This window comes from Labrus mixtus, chromosome 8, assembly GCF_963584025.1.
Source record: "Labrus mixtus chromosome 8, fLabMix1.1, whole genome shotgun sequence".
Taxonomy (NCBI): Eukaryota; Metazoa; Chordata; class Actinopteri; order Labriformes; family Labridae; genus Labrus; species Labrus mixtus.
This window is the reverse complement of record NC_083619.1, coordinates 7,518,957-7,539,179: the sequence shown is the minus strand read 5'-3', so window position 1 is coordinate 7,539,179 and position 20,223 is coordinate 7,518,957. Positions and strand designations below refer to the sequence as shown.

The 20,223-nt window shown below is 40.1% G+C and overlaps 1 protein-coding gene across 1 annotated transcript; it reads left to right on the top strand.

The window, feature by feature from the left end:
- Positions 1 to 7,491: 7,491 nt before the first annotated feature.
- Positions 7,492 to 18,048, top strand: si:ch211-119o8.4 (somatostatin receptor type 3). Its single transcript, XM_061044002.1, has 4 exons — positions 7,492 to 7,643; positions 11,816 to 11,897; positions 14,848 to 15,269; positions 17,164 to 18,048. The coding sequence occupies exons 3-4, from the start codon at positions 14,863 to 14,865 to the stop codon at positions 17,867 to 17,869; spliced, it is 1,113 nt and encodes a 370-aa protein (XP_060899985.1). The 5' UTR covers positions 7,492 to 7,643; positions 11,816 to 11,897; positions 14,848 to 14,862; the 3' UTR covers positions 17,870 to 18,048.
- The last annotated feature ends 2,175 nt before the right edge of the window (positions 18,049 to 20,223 follow it).

Below are 20,223 nucleotides of genomic sequence, written 5' to 3'. Positions count from 1 at the left end.
TGTCTTAAGGACATTATTGTGTAAAAGGGAATACACTTAAAGAGAATATTTCTTTAACTACTTGATGATCCACATCCACCTTTTGATTTGACCGTTCCTGTCTTTGAGCAGCAGGTGGCAGCAGAGGCTAAATGCTCCTCCAACCTGTAATCTCCTGCTCACACTTACAATGACGTGCCTCTGCCAAGTCATGATGCTCGCACTGTCATTATCATAATTATGGATCCAATCAGCTGTTGGTATGGCTAGATTAATGAGGACAGAATATGCATGAAGATACAGCTGTTGTTATTATTTTTTGGGCAGATGAGATCACTCAAACGTGTAGAGGAGGCCTGCTTATGAGTGACATCAGCACTAACAGAATAAACACGCTCATTAATTACACACATCTCTGGCATGTAAACAGCAGATTAGGCCTTTGCATTAGGGTTTCATTCTGTGTTGCATGCTATCTCTCGTCACGCACACAGGTGAGATCAGGCTTTTCCAGACAATGATCCTGTTTGTTTTGTGGAAATGAGAGGCTTTATATTCCCTCCCTTCAGTCACCTGATATCCCACACAGGCAGAAAGGATCACAACACCGGTGTTGCATTCACAGCCATTGGGTCACCGGATAAGCTCGGTTAATTCTCCCTCTGTCTCCCCATCTACACACCATATGCTCAGCTGAATGTTTCATTATTGTGTATGGAAACCTACACGCCGCACACATGCATACACAACATGCACATGACTATCTGAGGGTATTCCAGCTGCATCAGATGGTGTGTACTCGGTTATCTCATTCATCTATGTGTACAGTATCTTCTGTGAATGTGTGTGTTGCATGTTCTCAGCCCCAACAGATGGGTCAGCAGCGAGACTCTCTCTGTCAACAGAGGAAGGCTGGTAATGAGTTTACGAGAGCTCCACCGTGCACCCACAGAGAAGCACAAAACCAGGTAACACAGTCTGACACATGAAGGGTTTCCCTGTGTGATGATGAGAAATTAGTTTAGGTCTTCTTCCCTCAGGGCTTTTTCGTAAGGAAGAGACGAGATTTAGTGACACCACATGTCATCCTCACCTTTGTGCCAGTTTACATGTGGTGTTTGTTTAATCTCTTCAAGTCAGAGAACAAAGCTGGTTTTCAATTGTGGACAGTCTATAATATACCTCAAATTAACTTTTTTTTACTTTAAAGACACAGGAAACGAAAATTCACAATGATCTTTGTACAGTTTAAGATAGGGTCCTATGTAGGGTACATAAAAATGAGCATCTAAAATGAATTAGAAAGTTTTTTCACACTAAATTTGAATCCTTCTCAATTAATTTTCAACTAATTTTCCTGGTATTGGGTTTCAATTTGGGATGGTTAGCTCAGATATATATATTAATTACTTTTGTGAGCCAAAGAGAAATAATTCAGATATTCAGGTTTTTACATAAAAGGTTAAAGCGTCAGACAGCCATGTAGTGCTGGTGATTCATAACTGACGGCTGCAGATGTTGAGTTTTATACTATGCTTGTCAACTGAAGGTTGGAGGATTGTTGGTCTGGCTGTTATTTGTCTAATTGTGTGCATGTCAAGCAGGGAGGAGTTTAGTTCAGAAATAATTGAGTAAAAGCTAACACTACAGCCATCAGCAATTCATTCATAGCTCTGAAGACAAATTGCTAACACTGCTAACAAATGCTAATGGAAAAACTGAATCATTTGAAGATAGCAGGGCTCCTTCTTTCTGGAGTTCTGACTCAACTCAAACATATGTGTTGCACTAGTGCCATTTGACTCTGAAATGACGCTCAGGATGGGACGCTCAAATGCCGTTCTAATGCAAGTGGCAGCCACTGCTGTTGAGAAATGAAGCAGTGTTAAAATGTCCATTTCAACAGCAGATATACACATTTTTAAAGCCTGGTTCAAAAACTGTTTTGGTCTAAATAGCTCTTGTCTTTATCAGCATACCCTGTCATACCCTGTCAGAGGCCTTTTCTTACAACTGATTTAGATTTTATTAAGGTTAAGAGTTGTTCATAATTAGGGTATAGCTGATCTGAGTGACAGATGGGCGCATTGTAGCTGTCTGCCAGAAGGCTTAAGGCCCGCCTCAGCTCCAGCTCTTTGCATGTATCTTGGTTGACTGAAATCGATGGGCTTCAAATAGCCTCCTCAGAAACCAATGGGTGATGTCACCGTGTCACCGTTTTACAGCCTGGTTCAAAACATGAAATAGGTCTGATTAGCCCATGTCTCTAATGGCACACACACATTATGGGGCTACATTTTATTTGGTAACTCATTTTGATTTTATGAAGTACAGGCTAAGCATTTTTCACAATAAGGAGTGTAGCTGACCTGATTGACGGACGGGCGCATTGTAACAGTTTGTCATGAAGCTTAAAATCCGCCTCAGCTCCAGCTCTCAGCCTGTCGTTAGCTTGACTGAGAGTTAGAGCATTTCCAGCATGGGGACTGCCATCGATGGGCTTCCAAAGCCCCCTGCAGTAACAGATGGGTTACGTCGCTCGCCCATTAATATTTACAGTCTATGGGTTGGATCAAAATATGAGATGTTGTTTATATTAACTGGTTATCAAATATGTTATTCAAACTATTTACACCCGGTGTGTCTCTGGGATTTCACTATCCTATGTCTTTTTGGTTTAAGTAGAAAGTAGTGAATTGATTCAGAATCCCCATGTGCGAGCAGTGCAAGACATTAACATTGAAGTTTGCCACAATGGACAAGTGTATTAGAGCAAAGTACATGCTTAAGGGGCAGCTGTAACTTACTGGCAGAGTAGGTTGTCTCTGAACTGGAAATGGGGTCCAATTCCCTGCTCCTGCAGCTGCATAATGTATCCTTGAGTAAGACACCAAACCCCAAATTAATCCTGCTGCTTCATTGGTGGTGTGTGAGTGTGTATGAATGGGATTAGTTACTTCTGATGGTCATTTTACATAGCAGCCTCTACCATCAGTGTGTGAATGTGTAGGTGTGACCTGCAGTGTAAAAGCACTTTGAGTAGTTAAACTAGAAAAGAGCTATACAAGCTCAAGTCCATTTACCATTTATACACATTTACTATTTCAAGTCAATTTTCCAGAGGTTTTAAAGGAACCCAGTCACGAGAAAGAAGTGGTTGTGCACTACATTCAGATTATTTGATCTATCCTATAATATGCAAAAGCTATGCATATGGGATAATGATGCAAGTATTATGATGCAGAGGCTGCCTTCATGACGCAGAGTGTGACACTGGTGGTATTTGAAGTCGGTGGTAATGTAGTGAGCTCAGCTGCAGCTCTGGATTGTTTTGATGAACAAACAACAAAGCCGTTTTTTCTGTTAATGACGCTCGTGCAGCTTTGCACTTTACTTGTCTTTTGGCAATCGATGCAGTGGACAGAAAGACAACTTGAAGGGAAGCAAAACAGACGGGAAAAAACAACAACAACTTGCAGCTCAGTCTGAAATCCGGTGACTTCTTTCAACAGTTGATATCTCTAATTATCAAATTCAGACATAAGGAAGAATGTATACAAGGTCAACTTAAAGAGTATCAGCGCAAGGATGAATTGAGTTTGTTCATCTCAGCTCTGAAGTTTATTTTAATCTATGTTAAAATATTGTATAATGCACATCATTTCTTACACTACATGTTCACACTATATGTCATTCAAAGTTAAAGTATGAGGAGCGTTGGCTCTATGTGGATTTTAACAGTGTGAACAAAGTGGCCTCTCTTACCTCTAACTGATCTAGTACATGTGTAAGTCGTTTTTTCTAACAATAAACCTCATCCTTCTTTTAATTAACAGTCAAACCTATCAATCCCTGTGAATCTTTTGTGGTAAATGTAACAAAAGCACTTCTACTCTGCATGTCATTAATTGCTTTGTCTGACTCCAGTCTTTGCAACAAGCATAAAAAAAACCTAGTGTAAACCTTCCATCAACAGTGTCTGACTATTAAATAATGGTTTAAAAAAAAGCTTGTCATCTGTCCCCAGATCCCCATAATATCTTCAAAAATCGTGTATGTTTGTCACATAAACCAAGATGTTGCGTTTACAGAAAGATGAATTTCATTAATCCTCACAGTTTCAAAGCTGGAGTCGTCATTGATTCAGATTTTTACTTGATGAATGGCTTAAAGTAATTATTTCATTCACAATATTTCTGGATCAACAGATGAATTAATCAAGTGTTTTTAAAGGAGATAATTAGTTCATCATTGTTTCTTATTGACAGTAACCAAACAAGTTCTGCTTGTTTGAAACTGACTGTTGCCAAGCAACCCAAAAGTTCTTCTCATAGAGTCACTGAGATAAAATGATTAAAGACCACATGTAAAGGACTGAGGTGTCAACCTTCAGAGGTGGTCATACTTTCAAATGTTTATCTGCTGTTTAGCAGCATTTGTCTGCTAGTACTCTAAAGAATCACGGCTTTAACGGTCAATATTTAGACACATGATTGGTTTGACCATCACCTCAATTATTTTAAAAGCAAATAAACATCTCTTGGTTATTGCTTCTTCAGTTTAAAATGTTCTGCTTTGAATTTTGATCACTTTAGGTAATTTCTTTTTTTAAAGATTTATTTTTGGGCTTTTTGTGCCTTTAATGGAGAGATAGGACAGTGGATAGAGTCGGACACCAGGGAGAGAGAGTGGGGAATCAGGATCAGAATCGTTTTTTATTGCCAAATATACACATACAAGGAATTTGACTTGGTGTATTGGTGCAAGAAAACAGTTAACAAAGGAAATAAAGCGAAAATAACATGCGGGAAAGGAGCCACAGGCTGGATTCGAGCCCGGGCCGCCTGCCTGGAGGACCACAGCCTCCACATATGGGGCGCACACCAACCACTGTGCCACCAGCGCCCCACTTAAGGTTACTTCAATCTGCATTTAATCATTCACAGATGCCACTTAATAAAACATCAGCTGATATAACTATAATAAAAATAATCATTGTATGGAGAGTGAAAAATCATACAATGTGTTAGTAATAAAGACAAATGAAACATTTTCTGCATTGAATACATCTGTTTTTAATATTTGAAGTATTTTTCACCTTATTTTAGATTTTCTGTTTTTCTTACTTTTCCTTATTACATTATCGATGCTGTACCTGAGTTTTTTTTCTTGTGTGATAGTCTTACCAAAAGTACTGAATACTCTCTCCACACCTAAACTTTTAAAAGACAATAAACTGAATAATAAAAGAGTCACAACACAGTTAGACTGAGTCTATGAGCCACACGGTGCTGTAAATCAGCCATGCTGGAACTACCTGAGCTTCGAGTGGACCCGTTAACCCATACACTTTACTGCCTCCATTTCCTGCCACACAGCGAACACTTTTATATCTCCTTTAAAGAATAAATATGATGCAACAGAGCGACACATTCCTCCATCTCCATCCAAACCTCGGTGATACTCACTTAGACGCAGCAGCTGTCGCTGTGTTTCTCTCCAAAGGTTCATTAAAGAGCTTCTAGTCTGTTTACATCTTAACGATCTGAGGAGGCGTGTTTGACACTCTCCACACAAATCTCAGCTGAATCACTCATTCACCCCCACTCTCTGACTTCCTCCTTCTGCCTTGTTTTCAATGCGCTCTATCAGTTTCAGCTATACCTGTTTGTTTTCTGGAGTCTCATTATACAAACTGCAAACATTTAGTGTCGATTAAAGCTGCATGTGTGTGTCTCCGTTTCCTTTTATTTGTGCAGATTCTTTTTTTCATTTTGTCTGTTTACTCTCCTCCGAGGAGTGTGTGTCAGTGTGTGTGAGTGTAACACAAAGTGATGATGAGGTCAGTGATGGACGAGCTGTTAGATTAAGTGGGAGTGAGATATTCTGTAGACAACAAATACCTTGCAGGAGAAAGGATGAGTGAGAAAACCCAGACTCAGAAAGTTTACTTGCAGGACTCTAGTTGTTTAAAGGTGGAGTCAGTAGAAATGTTTGTTTCAGCTTGTAAACACACACTGGGCTCCTGTTCCTGGGCTCACACTCACTGATAGAGTGCGTTATTAGTGATATCAGTACGTTTAGTGCTTGTACCTACACCGCAAGCTAATGCATGCTAGCACAAGCTAAAGCACGCTAGCACAAGCTAACTGCTGGTGTGGCACATGCCTTTAAAGGTCCCATATTCTGCTTTTTCTGGTTTTATATGCTCTTTAGTGTGTTTTCCAAGTGTCCTGTGCATGTTTAGGCACATCTATGTGCAAAAATTCAAAGTCCGCGGAAACACGGCTTCTCCTACGTCCTCCTGTTAGCTGTACCATTAGCCACATGTAACGCTCGGTTCTAGCCCCCCTCGATAAAAATGTGTCAGTGCGGCGTCATTGTCAGTGTGTGATCACTGATCTAAGTCCATTAGCTCGTTGTGGCAAACCCAGCAGCTCATGTTGAAATTTCCGAGAAGTGTGCTGAACAACTCACCAATAACGACAGAGCGGATCGGCAGACCAATCAGAGCAGACTTGGCCCACGTGGGGTCTAACAGTGGGGGCTCAGCAGAGCGTAGCTGACGGACTCAGAGCGTAGAGGGAGCAAGGAGGAGCAGTACATGAAAACAGACACTTTTTTCTAACTTTATCTATTGTGAACGTACAAAAGTAGGTACATAGATTAAATATACGAACCCCAAAAAGGACATAATATGAGCTCTTTAACACAGAAAGCAGGACAACTCCGCGTCCGCTAGTAAAAGCCTACCAAGAGTCTGCCACAACAACAATGACTTTTTTTTTGCCTTCATGTCAATGCTACATTGACATATATTGACCAAGAAGGAAAACATACTGGTGGGCAGAATAGGGAATGAAGCAGCTTCCTACAGGCTCAAAGATGTCACCAGTTGCACACCAGTCCGGCAAACAGCATCACCACTGTTCGCTAGCTCACAGAGAAGTTTCATGAATATTACCTGCTGTGTTCTCACATCTGTTTAACTTGACTTTACACAAATGTTTACTTGGGGATGGTTAGAATAAGGCTGTATTGGGTTTGCATTGCTATCACACATGCAGCTCATCTTGAAAATTGTGATAAATATTATATTGTGCATTTGAAAACACCGTGGTAAATATTGGCTTGCTTACATTGTCATGTGAATTAGGTAAAATGAGAGCATTATGATGCTGATGTTAGTATTTTCAAGTGACCATGCTCATACTTGAATTTAGAGTCAATGAGCATATAAAGCATTAGTGGCCTGTAAGCACGGCGGCAGACTCTTTGTCTGGAACTTCAGACTGTAGTGGAAAGCACCAGTGAGGTCGGACACTGTTATTGAACAGGACTGTAGATTTCATCCCTAATGCAATCAGTGTGGTCATTACTACTCTGTGCATGCAAGGATCATCCTACAAATGACTTTTACAGTCTATAGAGGTGATGCTGGTATTTTTCATCATTTCATTTATATATTAACAGCTCACTGGGTTTGCACCTGTGACTGCTCAATATCCTGACACACTGTGGGTGTGTGCTTGTGGAGCATGGGATGTAAAGAGGAGGAGGGGATGCAGGCAGGACCGCAGGTGTGCCCTCTCTTCTCCTCTTTATGCAGCACATCAGTTGATGGTGAGCGGAGGACTTTTCCCCTGAGCGGGTCACGCTTCATAGTAAGTGAGGCACACACGTCCAACTTCTTTGTATCTCTCTGTGGCTCTAAATGTATTCCACACTCTGTATGTACTTTTAAATTATGCCTCTGGTTCACAGCTGGGCAGAGGGACACTCCACAAAAATATGTTTTTATTCCAAGGTTTGACTTTGTGTTACTCTGTGATGATAAAATAAGTTTTATTATAAATTATATTTCCAGTTGATTCTCTTGTGACTTTCTGATTGAATATTGTGTTACACATCTTTGAGCTACACTAGTACACTTTTTAAATGTCTGTCATGTAACTAGTGATAAGAATGTTGTACTTTTGTAAATGTTTATTATGTAGAAGGTCCTCCAGTTATTTAATGTCCCTGTCATATAAGACTCGGTGCTGGGATAAAATTCTGCCACAAACAGGGTTGGTAATTTTGTCCAGATGCAGTTTTTAAGATTTTGGTTGAAATTGATAAAAAATAAAAGATTTTTGGAGAAGAGTTATCTGCGTTGAATTATCAGTTCATACTGCTCATGGAATGGCCTTGACTTTAAATGAATTACACGTTATTAGAAGTACAACATGACATTAACCCGTTTGCATAAGAACCTTAAATCGTCTTGAATAAAGCAACAGGCCCTCTAGATGAATACAAATAAGAGGAACATCATGTGAAGTCTCCGTCATGTTTGCAGCTCTGTTAGGCACCCCCCTGATATCCTCCTGTCAGACAGAGCAGCATAACATGTTTCCCAAGAAGTTTGTTTTTTGGTGAATAATCTTTGAATATCTTTTAGACGATGTACAAGGGTGAGAGAGAGTTAAAGAGAGAGTATACGGACGAGTGAGGGGGGCATTTGAGAACTGACAGAAGCGGGGGTCAAGAAACCAAAACATAATTTGCACATCTGTTCTTAGTTTATAAGTGAGATCTCTAAACATCACTGCAGACTGCAGTCTCTGTTTACAGATTGATGCTGTCTCATATAAACCGCTTCAAAGTGCGTTTAGTGCACATCGATGTCCCGCCTTCTGCTCGTCGTCTGTTAAATGAATGAATCACCACTCGGTTAGGCAACATCTATGTAAAGGTTGTTGTCCATTCAAGTGTAAAATTATCCCAAATATACATCTAACAGCAGGAAGTATGACCTCATCATCATTGGCTGCTGGTGCATTATTCTCCAGGGGGTTGCAGTTTCTTAAAGATGGCCTGACACCAAACCACGTTTCTCTGTACTATATTTTTACTGCCCGCTTTTTGTAATCGTATTTTATCTGTTTTTGCACTCATCACTGCACTGTATTTGTAACTGATTTGTTTTTTATTTTCTTTATTTTTGGTTTCATTATGATATTTCTAAAAGTCATTTCCACCTCTTACAGGGAAAATAGTTATAATCCCAATTTAGGACTTTCTGGGTGGCACCTGGGGTGGCCAATAGGATTTCTAGGGTGGCCCGTGCCATCCCTTTGGACATGCCCCTGCTGATTGGTTCATTATCTCACAAACCTCTATACAGCCTGACTGCTCTGCACAACTGATAAAGTCGTGTCCTACTGCCCCTCATAAAGAATGCAGGTTTGAGGCACATTCACATTGGCTTCACTTCTGAAATCAAGGTGCTGCATCCATTTCTTCTACAGTCCATTATGATTCTTTATATACATTTTAACAGTGACAATTCTTGTAGTCACAATGCCCTTTAAGCATGTGCTTACATGTGTTTCTTAACATATTAAAGCACATTTTTTACTTTAACATGTCACCTATCAGATTATTTGCCATAAATCAAACTTTCTGACTTCTCCTGTCCTCAGAAACCACAACATGGGTTGATTCATTTGACAGCTACAGATGACTGTAACTCCATACTTTGTTGTGGGGGTTTGACTGAAAACAGCTGAGAGCCAGTCACAGCTTCTAAATCCGTAAATCAGTTCAGTCTGAGGTCAATGTGTCTAAAATTAAATAACTAGTTCAGCCTTGTGTTGCTCATTTTCATGTCTCTGCACTTCTGAGCTCATGGCTGCCTCTGCTCGTTTGTCATGTTACATCGTTGAGCATTATTTCCACCACTAATGCTTTACACTGCTCTCTCAGTTACTGTTGTAATAATAAAACACAGTGACAAGAATAATGCAATTACTTTAAAACTCTGCTGTCAGCTTCTGTGGCACTACTACAACATGTAAAATTAAGACTAATGGCTGAAGGCAGGGTGCTAATTTGTTATTTCTCCTTTAATCACATTCATTTAGGACCTGCCTTCAACACATACTGTTAAAAGTTAGTGATGACTAACTGAGCTGCCTCACTGACCTTTCTGCTCTGCGTGTTAAGTGCACATTAGGATTTTTTTTTTATCACCCTCCTCCAAAGATGAAATGTGGACAGTCATGTTTAGTCTGAGTGAGAGGTTGCATGAAAGGGACAGATGGATAAGGGAATGAACAAACGTTTGTTCATTTGTTGTCCATCTGTCCCACACATGCTGATCACAGACACAGCTGATCAGAAGTGGGAGTAATGATGCATCCCACCACCAAACTCTGTTTTTGTCATATTACATTGATCATTTCACAAGTTACAGGGGAAAAAAAACATCAATGGAGCAGAGAGAAAAATGACAGATAATTTAATAAAAATCTCCTTTGTCAGAGACAAAATAGACTTTGATCAAGGAAATATAAATCAATAGTCAGTGGCACATTGAAAATGACTTTACTGTAACTTTATTGTGAAAACCTGAAAATGTATGTAGACTGTGCACGGGGTACTCTGTTGGTCGTTTAGACTATGATCAATGTTGAATTATTTTTTATTCATGCCGCTTTATACTTCAACAGCTGTAGTCAGAAGTCACAAGTAAGTCTCAAGTCTTTGGTATCAAGTCCCGAATGAAGACAGGCAATTATCAAATCAAGTCTGAAGTCCTAAACTTTGTGTTTCGAGTCCTAAACAAGTCTTTAGCAATCGTCACCAAATGAAACGCTACAGAGTAATAATCTTTTAAATGTACACACATCATGAATGCTTGTTGAAAGATTTGAAATAGCCTACTTCTTAAAATAAAATAACAAAACCAGTGTGACTGACTCGGTTTTCCACGATATTCCGAGTTATTTTCATTTCCGCACTACAGAAATCTTAGAGCCTTCAAATAACATACACATTTTTTAATGGCTAAGTCATGAAGGTAATTCTAAGTAGGGATGTTTTGAGCCAACTTATCTCCTAGTCAGTTAGACAGGAATTTAAATTCAGACTAGCCAACTAGTCCAAAGGTAAGAAACACTCAGGAAACAGTCAAAACTGAGCACAAGTCATCTGATAATGGTCGGGGGGGTAAACAATGATTTGGCTAATGTTAGCAGCACCGCTAGCCCTTGTTCATCTTTGCAGGTTACCGCATGCCTGTACTAAATGTGGTTATGCATTGCTCCAGTTTGACCTGACACACCATACATAAAAATGTATCTCCAATATCCAGATCAAAATAGAGCCAAATCAATTCTCACTATGAGATGCTATCCAGTGGAGCAATGAGAGCAGGCCCATTAACTGGAGCTACAGCCAGTCCATGGCTACAGCTCCAGCTAGTGGCAGAGCCTGTGTTACGTATTACAGGCACATTAGAGCACATTATGTGACAGATATTTGGGGCCAGTTAGGGGCATGTCCATAAAAATTATAGACGTGTGTGTGTGTGTGTGTGTGTGTGTGTGTGTGTGTATCATTTATAGTGAACAAAATGTGGTAAAAGTAAAATATTGCATAGTGTATGTGAGTCAAACCATTTGAAATGGCTTCATTTGTGCGTAGAAATTTCACAGGGTTTTTAAAAAGAGCCTCATCTCTAATCCCTCTTCAAAGTGTGGTGGTTTGTTTTGCTTGGGATGTTCTGCTGGGATCAGCACAGAGGAGTGAAATCGATCTGTGAAGAGACTCATTACGCGGCAGAAATGCAGGGCTTTATGTGTGTGTAGTTTGTGTGTTTGGGGTTGAAGGATCAAGGAAAAATTGTTGGACATTTTGCTCGGACATTGATGTAAAATAAATTATTCAGGGCTTCTTCTCCAATGTCAACAAGTTTGCTTAGCTTGTTGACTTATGGAGATATTGTGGTTCGTTGAATTGTGAATCTGGGTCTGCTTTCAGTATAAACTGCACTTCTTCCTCTGCACAGCGTCTCTCTGTGCGTTGTTGATCCCCCGGGAAACAAACAGGCTCCAGCCTCCTCTGTCTGTGTGACTCGTCTGCCCGCCGAGGTGAGTCGTCTTCATTGTGTCGTGATTCTCTCTACTTGCTGATGTCACAGTTAGTTAGGTCTCCAGAGAGAGAAAAGGGGGGGCGGGGGACTAAACTGTCTCATCTAAATCATCATGATTGTCAGTCATGGGGAGAGCCTGGTGAGCTCAAAATTGTAGGTGATTTCGGGACCCATGCAGGAGCAACTATTACAGACATGAATAAAACATGGCAGAGGGTTGATTATAAAATGAGTATTCAAAACTATAATCATGTGGTGTGTCTTCTGATTCCGTCTACCTCGCTTTCAAAAAATGTGGATAAAAATCCTCTTCACCTCTGTTTACCCTTTTCTTAATTTCCTGCTCACTTGCTCGTCATCTTTTCTCTGCTCCTGCCTCATCTCATCTCTAAATGTTTTTAGATTGTTTCTCGTATTCCCTCCTCTTGACACCTACATCACCTTCAACATGTTCATCCCCTTCGTCTGGCCCTTACCCCTTCAACCACAATATTGTATCAGAGGACTGCCTCAGCTTGTTTTTCTGTCAGTCCAAATGAACCATCCTCAACCTTCTTTGTCCAAAATAATCAACTGTTTTCTCTAAATCTGACTTTCTATACCAATGATTTTCTTCAACAAATTAATCAATTAATCCTCGTTTTAATTTATAAGGTATCAAATCACAATAAATGATACATGGCTTTATCTAAATAGCAGGTCAAGACTGTAATCTTTGTAATGTTATTTACATGACCACAACATGTGTGACCAACATTAATCCACCATGAGCAAGCAGTTGGCCACATTTGGTAAAAGTGGAAAGAAAAAACCTCCTATTGACGGGCTACATGGGAAGCTGTGACATTGCCAGTGCAAATCAATGTTAGTGGAAACTGACATTAATAATAATAGCTAGACCTATATGACTGATATTACAAATAACAACTATAAAATGTTAATATAGGTATGGATGATTAATATTGACGCAACAGGTTGATGACACCTGGTGGTCCACAACAATGACCCCCAGGAACCTCTGAGATTAGAGAGCACAAGATATTACAGTTTTTCTCAGTCGCTTTGGTACATTTCTCAGATCAGAATTGAAATTCTCAAAACTACTTGTTCAATCTTCACATCATTGTGTCACTTGTGCACATCAAAAAAGCAGTTTCTCATTTCTTTGAACAAGTTGCAAATGCTTTGGTACATCCATGCAAATGATTATGTACAATTCTCTGCTGTTTCCTACATTATCAATTGCTTATGTCATGTTCATCGAAATGTATTATAATGGGTCTCTGTTGAATAGTCTCACCCCCCACAGCATTTAGGCATTAGTTAATTGCACAAGTCTTTACATGCAAAATGGTTGAACAAGTTGTCATAATATGTCAAGCATATTTCTATACATTTCCATTAGACTTTTTTTATAAATCGGTCCTGAATTGGTAAATTGCTCCCAGGTGAATCTTGACTTTCTCTAACGAAGGGAAATGTGTGAAGCATTAGATCAACCAATGATCAACCAGTTTTCTGAAATAGCTCAAAGGTGCATCTCATGAACCAACAACTGGCAAGTGTATATATATAGCCGGAGCACAACACAATGTTACAATGTCTGACAATGGAAGGACAAGGAATTGGATGGGGTCAACAGCCAGACAGAAGAAGAGGAAGAGGAGTGAGGCTACGTGGCGGAGGAGCTGGGAGGCAAAACAGACAAAGAGGCAAAAGAGGCCAAGGACATATGCGCGTTCCTGATGAGATGAAGAGCCACACTTGTAGACCACGTTCTCAATCATGGGCTTACAATGGCCGAGGCTGGTCGAAGGGTGCAGCCAAATGTTGGGAGAACAGCTGGAAATACTGGAAAGTATATGATCGCCAGCCACATACACAGATGACCCTTCTGGCTGCCATGGATGCGGCGTGTGATGACATCACAGCAGATGCCTGCAGAGGCTGGATAAGACACTCTAAAAGATTCTTTCCACGCTGCATCGCAAGAGAAGATATTCGTTGTAATGTGGATGAGAATTTGTGGCCCAACAGACAGGAAGGTCAGGAGGTGTAGGAAGACTGCACTGTAATTCCTACAGCACTGCATGTACAGTTTTCCCGAAGGAGATTGTCCTATGTTCACATTTCTACTTTGTTTTTTTGTTTTTTTCTTTGTGCTATGCAGTGCTGTCTTTTCCTTTTTTTTCTTCCTTTCCAGTCTCTTGCAATCAATCTCCCACAAACACTAAGGTGTAACTTACAATTTACAATAATTGTCATCAGAACTTTAGCCATAGTTTATATCAGAACACCCCTCCAGAGTACACTGTTATATTGACAACATGACTAAGTAATTTGACTGTCTTATCCGAACACAATGACACAAGGACTTGTCATTCCGATGGCACTGACATGTTCATTGACACAGATATTTACTTTTGAGAGATGAACTAAGGATTTTGAGCAAGAGACTGGCTTTTACAGGTAATCCATGGTGTTTTGCTATTCGTACAAATTGTTTTGAGAAATGCACTTACTGTTTTGTAAATGTCGAGGATGATTCGAGAAATGTACCAAAGCGACTGAGAAAAACTGTAATGGAATATCCTCCATAACAAAACAAAACAACACAGCAAGGTTCAAGATGTGCTGTGCCTTCTTGGATGTTATTTGAGTCTCATAGACACTTGTCTTAGTTTCCTATAAGGACAGCATCAAAGGGTTTATTGTTTCATGAATAGTCAAGGAAGGTAAAGTGTCAAAACAAAGTGATGTATGACCTTCAGGTGTTTGTGTAAGTTTAGAGACGATGTATAAATTAAAGGCAGACTGCACTCACTTGTAAGTGTTATCAAACCAGGAAGGGGAGCTCCCTGTTTGTTAGTCTTCTGTTGTTTCTTCTCATTTGTATGGAATTTCCACAACTGTTAGCAACATGCATCTTGTATTTTCATTCCTATTAGGGCCTCGTCCTCACCATGCCTGCGATAGTGAACCTCCTCTTCAACGTCGTCTCCACCAACACCACCATCTCCTTCAAAGTGGTGCTGCCCATGTTCAGCCTGATCTCTCTCATGGTGGGTGTCGGTGGTCACCTCCTGCTGTGGTTGGTGCTGGTGAGAAACCCTCGCAGTCGCTCCAAGCCGAGCTCTGTCCTGCTTCTGAACCTCAGTCTGGCGGACCTCGGCGCCCTGCTCACCCTACCCTGCGTCCTCCTCAGTGCCAGTTTTCAGGACTGGCAGCTGGGTGGAGGGACCTGTGTGTTCCTAGGGTTCATGACATCAGTGACGGTCGGGGTGGAGATCTTCAGCTTGGCCGCTTTGTCGGTGCTCAGGTATCGCATAGTTGCACCACGGACGAGGCCTCGTTTTAGCCGTGCACAAGTGTAAGTAGAACCACAAGGGTAACAAAAAATTGATCCAAATGACCATGTAGATAGGACAGTCAGACAGTGCAACATTTTGTATCAATCCACTCCAGGAAATAGTTCCTAAGAAAGTTCTGCTGACTGTTTGAAGATGAACTATCCACTAAGGTGTTCCCTGAGAACTACACACCATGGGGTCTTTTTCCTGTCTGCGTTTGCACTGCCATGTTTTCTTTCAAATTAGCTTAGAGCTTTTACCAGCTGTTATTTGCTAATGTTCGACCAATCAACATACACTGACGTATGGACCAATCACTGTGCACATAATGTCCCTCCAGTGCTGAAAGGGTACCTACCCTGAAGCAGGAATTAAAAAGGTTCCTCTAAATGGGGTTCTGGGAACTAAAGTAATTCATAGTTCCTGTAGTGTGGAATCAATAGGCGTTTTTGGACCGTAGGAACTTTTGGAACCCTCCTCCTTTTTTTATTTATTCCCTACCGCAGGAACTATGAACTATTTAGTTCCCAGTGGAACCTTTTTAGCTCCTGGTGGTGGGGATGCAGACAGACAAAAAGTCCCCATGGTATGTCGTTCTCAGGAAACTCCCGAGTGGATAGTTCCTCATCTAAAAGTCCCAAGAACTGTTTGGTCCTAAAACACCAAATAAAAAGGGGGAGAGTTCCAAAAGTTACTAGAACTATAAAAGAGTTCCTGCTGTCCGACAAACAAGTCTACAGAGAAGAGTCAAGGGTTACAGAAGGTGTAGTCTCACTTTATGTAACTTCACAGTTACTTCTCTGGTTCTGTCTCAGTGTTATTGTTGGCAGATATTGGAGTCACGACAAACAGTTCTGTTTAGCATCTAGTTTTAGCTCTGACTAACGTGCTAGCACCTAGACGATCAACCTAATCAGGCATTTAGCAGAAAAAAGAACCAAACGCCCAGGGTTGGTTGGCTTAAACAGGGGAGGTATGGGCGTAGAATGAGGGCCTCTCATGGGTTTGAAGAGAAGTTAGGAGTACAAATAGTCATATCATTTACACAGTGAACGTGTATTGCATTGGTCCTATGTGGAATACATTCATACATTATGGGATCTTTATAAGGTCCATTACTTAATTGAATTAAACATTATTTAGAGGTAATAGTTATGATAAGCTTTGAGTGTTTTTATGTTAAATCACTTCACTCAGATAAGGTCGCTCCATTGCCTTCAGGTTAACCTCTAACATCTCCACCTTTTGGACTGCTCTTATTTATAAATCATGAAGTGTTATTAGTAATACCAGTAAGTATGTCTTAATCTGATTTCCTGATTGTAACACTGTACATGTGGAGTCCATGCAGGCTGATAAGTCATGCAAGACTTTGTGTCACCCAACGTGCACATGCTGGCTTGGCATGCGCTCAAGTCTTTTGAGAAAGCAACTGTTTATTCAAAGGCACCAGGCTAACCTTATCAACTAATAATATGTTAATGTTGTGTTGAAGCTTGTCATGCTGTGGCTCAAAAAATCAATGAATTATTATTTTAAACGTTTCTTCACTTGGCTGAGGTGAGTTTGATGCAAGTATTATTTTTCCTCCAATCACACAAATGTGACTGTAACACAATAAACATCTTTCTCTGACAGTCGCTTTAGTGATTCTCTTATCTATTCAGACATCGGCATGCGTATAAAAAATGCCGAAATCAATCTCAGCACACACAACAGGAAATCCAGAGAAGCTTTCGCCGCCTAGAAGGTCAACGCTGCCATTACGCTAATCCTATTAAATCAAATTGTCAGTGTTCCTTCCATCAGACCATGCTTTATGTATTGTTGCAGTATATATTGACCTATACTTTAAGTACAGACGTGATCCTCATGCATCACATTTGACCCTCTCTGCCCCTCTCTTCCCGATAGGCTTTGCTCTGTTGTGGTCATTTGGCTGGTCTCCGTAACCATGGCATTACCCAAGGTCACCTACATCCACTTCAACGTGGGCTGCACGTGGGCGGTGGGCCGAGACGAGTGGCTGTTCTTCCTGGTTCCTGCGTTCCTGGTTTACTACATGGCTCCTCTGCTCTGCATCGCCGTCAACTGCGGCCTCATCATCTCTCAGCTGCACGGCTGCAGGAGAACTCTAGCAGCTGACAGACGCAACAAGAAAGCCACCGCTCTGCTGATCGCTTCCACGCTCGTGTTTGCGCTCAGCTGGTTGCCGTATTATGCGCTTGAGTTTGTTAATGTCATGTCACCTTATGTCAGCTCTGTAGCTTCTCCTGTCAGCAGATTAGGGCGTAAGTTGTCTTCAACGTTGTCTCCATCATATTTATCCGTCACCTCTCCTGAGCAGACTGAGGAGACAAGTGTGTCCTTGCTGTGGGAGGTGGCGTCCCTGTCGGCCATTTTGTTAGTATGTCTGGCTCCCTGCTGGAATCCGCCACTCTACTTTCTGTTGTCACGTCCGGCAGTTCGTCAGCTCCGAGCTCTCCTGCCAGCTTTCTTTCAAAAGCACCTCGGTAAAAAACCTGTGCAGCGCTGGCGTATCGCTCCTGCTCCTCCCCCTCGCTCGCCACACCCTCAGCCTTCTGCACACTCACTCGCTCACCTCTCACACACAGTTTGACTCAGTAGAGTTAGAACTACACACAAATGTGTTCACTCTCGTATCCACAAGACACACTAGTCACATTCCACATCACAAAAACACTAGAAATTCAAATCCATGAGTCACAAAACGCTTGATATTTAGGCAGAGTCATTCTGTAAAGGAAATACAATGGATCACTATTGCTTTAACTCATGAAAGTTTTCACATTATTACAAGACCATTTTAAGTTATTATGACTTACAAATCTATATTATTTCCTTTTTATGACAATGTTCTTTTTATCCTGTTTTACTGTAAACCTTTTTGTGAAAAATCATGTTGTAAAAAGCTAAAACATTCATATTTTATGAAGATGTAACAATAGTTTTGAGTTTGACAATTGAATAAATAATTGTATGATTGTTATAACTCTTGTAATACTGTGTCATTATACAAAATCATCTTGTTGTAACATAATTATGTTGTATCATCACACATTTAAGTATTAACATTGAAATTCATTGTATTCAACATGAAGATATCTTGTTACATGAAATGATATGTAGCATTAAAATATTTTGTCATAGACACAAAAGATCTGGAAGAAATTGTCTTCTTGTTTATTGAAATGGATGAATATGAGACTATAGAGATAAAAAATCCAAACGAATGTGATAATGTCTTTTTATTTATTGAAAATGACATGAAGAGGATCTTGTTAAAACGTATAAATATCCTGTTATAATAGAAAGAGTCTAGTTGTGAAATTAAAATGATTTAGTTATAAGGAGAAAAGTTCTTATACTAATGTCACATTGTAACAAGAAAAATGTTGTTAGAAGATAAAGGTTTCTTGTTATAGGGCACAAATATACAATTTAATCAAAATATCAAGTCACAACCCGCAAAAAGTTCAAACTGTTAGCATTAACTAATTAATCACAATTAATAATGGTCTGAAATGAATGCATCATTATTTTTTATATGCGATTGAGCGTACACTATTTTGTCCCTTCAGTTAGTTTAATATCCACCTTTGATATCAAACATTTCACTTTTTGACCGGCCCTTTGAGCTGTTTGACTTCAGTTTTTGATCCGTAACGAGCAGGGGTTGGAATCTCCAAAGGCAGAATGATACGATATCATCACGATACTCCATTCAGGATAAGATATTATTGTGATTTAAAACATTTTGCGATATGCTGAGAGTTGCAATACTTTTAACTGCATATTATGTCCACAAACTTCTCAGTCCATTCATCCCACTTCAGTTTTTGTATTTCTACACACGGGGAGTCAAGCCCACAGACTGACCAACAATGTGGCAGCCATGAATCAATATTATGTCACCATGCAGATTATCGCCATACTATGCTGTATCGATTTTTCCCTCCACCTCTAGTAACGGGTTCTTTTTTCCGTGGTTAAGTTAATATCCTAACCTTCGATCTAACGGGAGGTCCTCGCTTCATTCCAAAATAAAAGCAGGGTTGAATTCAAACATTAAGTCATGTACTCTCAGCTTATGACAGTACACAAATTCAAAATAAAAGCCTAACAATTCTTATTTTTATAAAATAGTGGAATTTCAAACATGTGATTAAAAATGTGATTCATCCCAGTAAACTATTGAAATGTAGCGATTAATCGTGATTACATTTCTTTGTAATTTCAAGCCCTAGCTTGTGTAAATAATCTTTGATAAAATGAAAATATCTGGTTTTAAGATGAAAATATGTTACAGAGAAAATAATCATACTGCGATGATATCTTATAAAAACAAAAATGTCACATGTTAAAGTGACAGTGGTCTGTTCGGCAGCAGTGGGCTGTCGTATGATATACACATGCCTTTGTGTTTGTTTGGATGCTTATCATGACCACATCCTTTTTTTTCCCAGCTGTACCATGATTGTATAAAAAGGCTCCAGGCAACAGTATATGAGCTCCTTAGAGATATGACAATGAATCATAAACAGGAAGCTTTATGTGTCATAAAAACTGAAGGATACCAGATTCACCAGGAGACGCACTCCTCTGACAGAGTGAAGCTGGAGGAGGAGAAGAAGAGCATCAATTCAAACTATTAGAGAGGAAATACAGCTAAAGCAAGCAGTGTATTTAATCTTTATCTTCCTATCGAAGTGCACATCACTGTGTACAAATCCAGGTCACTGAACTTAAAGAGACGTGTTTACAGCTCTCACGTGGGACCGGCACAAATCTTAACAGCGGGTTTTTTTTTCAGCAAGTGAAGGACGTCTGCTGAACTCACGCTGACTTACACGCACCATCTGAGCAAACATGACTCCCGATGGAGCTTTTAAACATTCATGTTAGACTACAATAGGAAAGAGCATCTGATAATAATGACACATACTGGAGCAT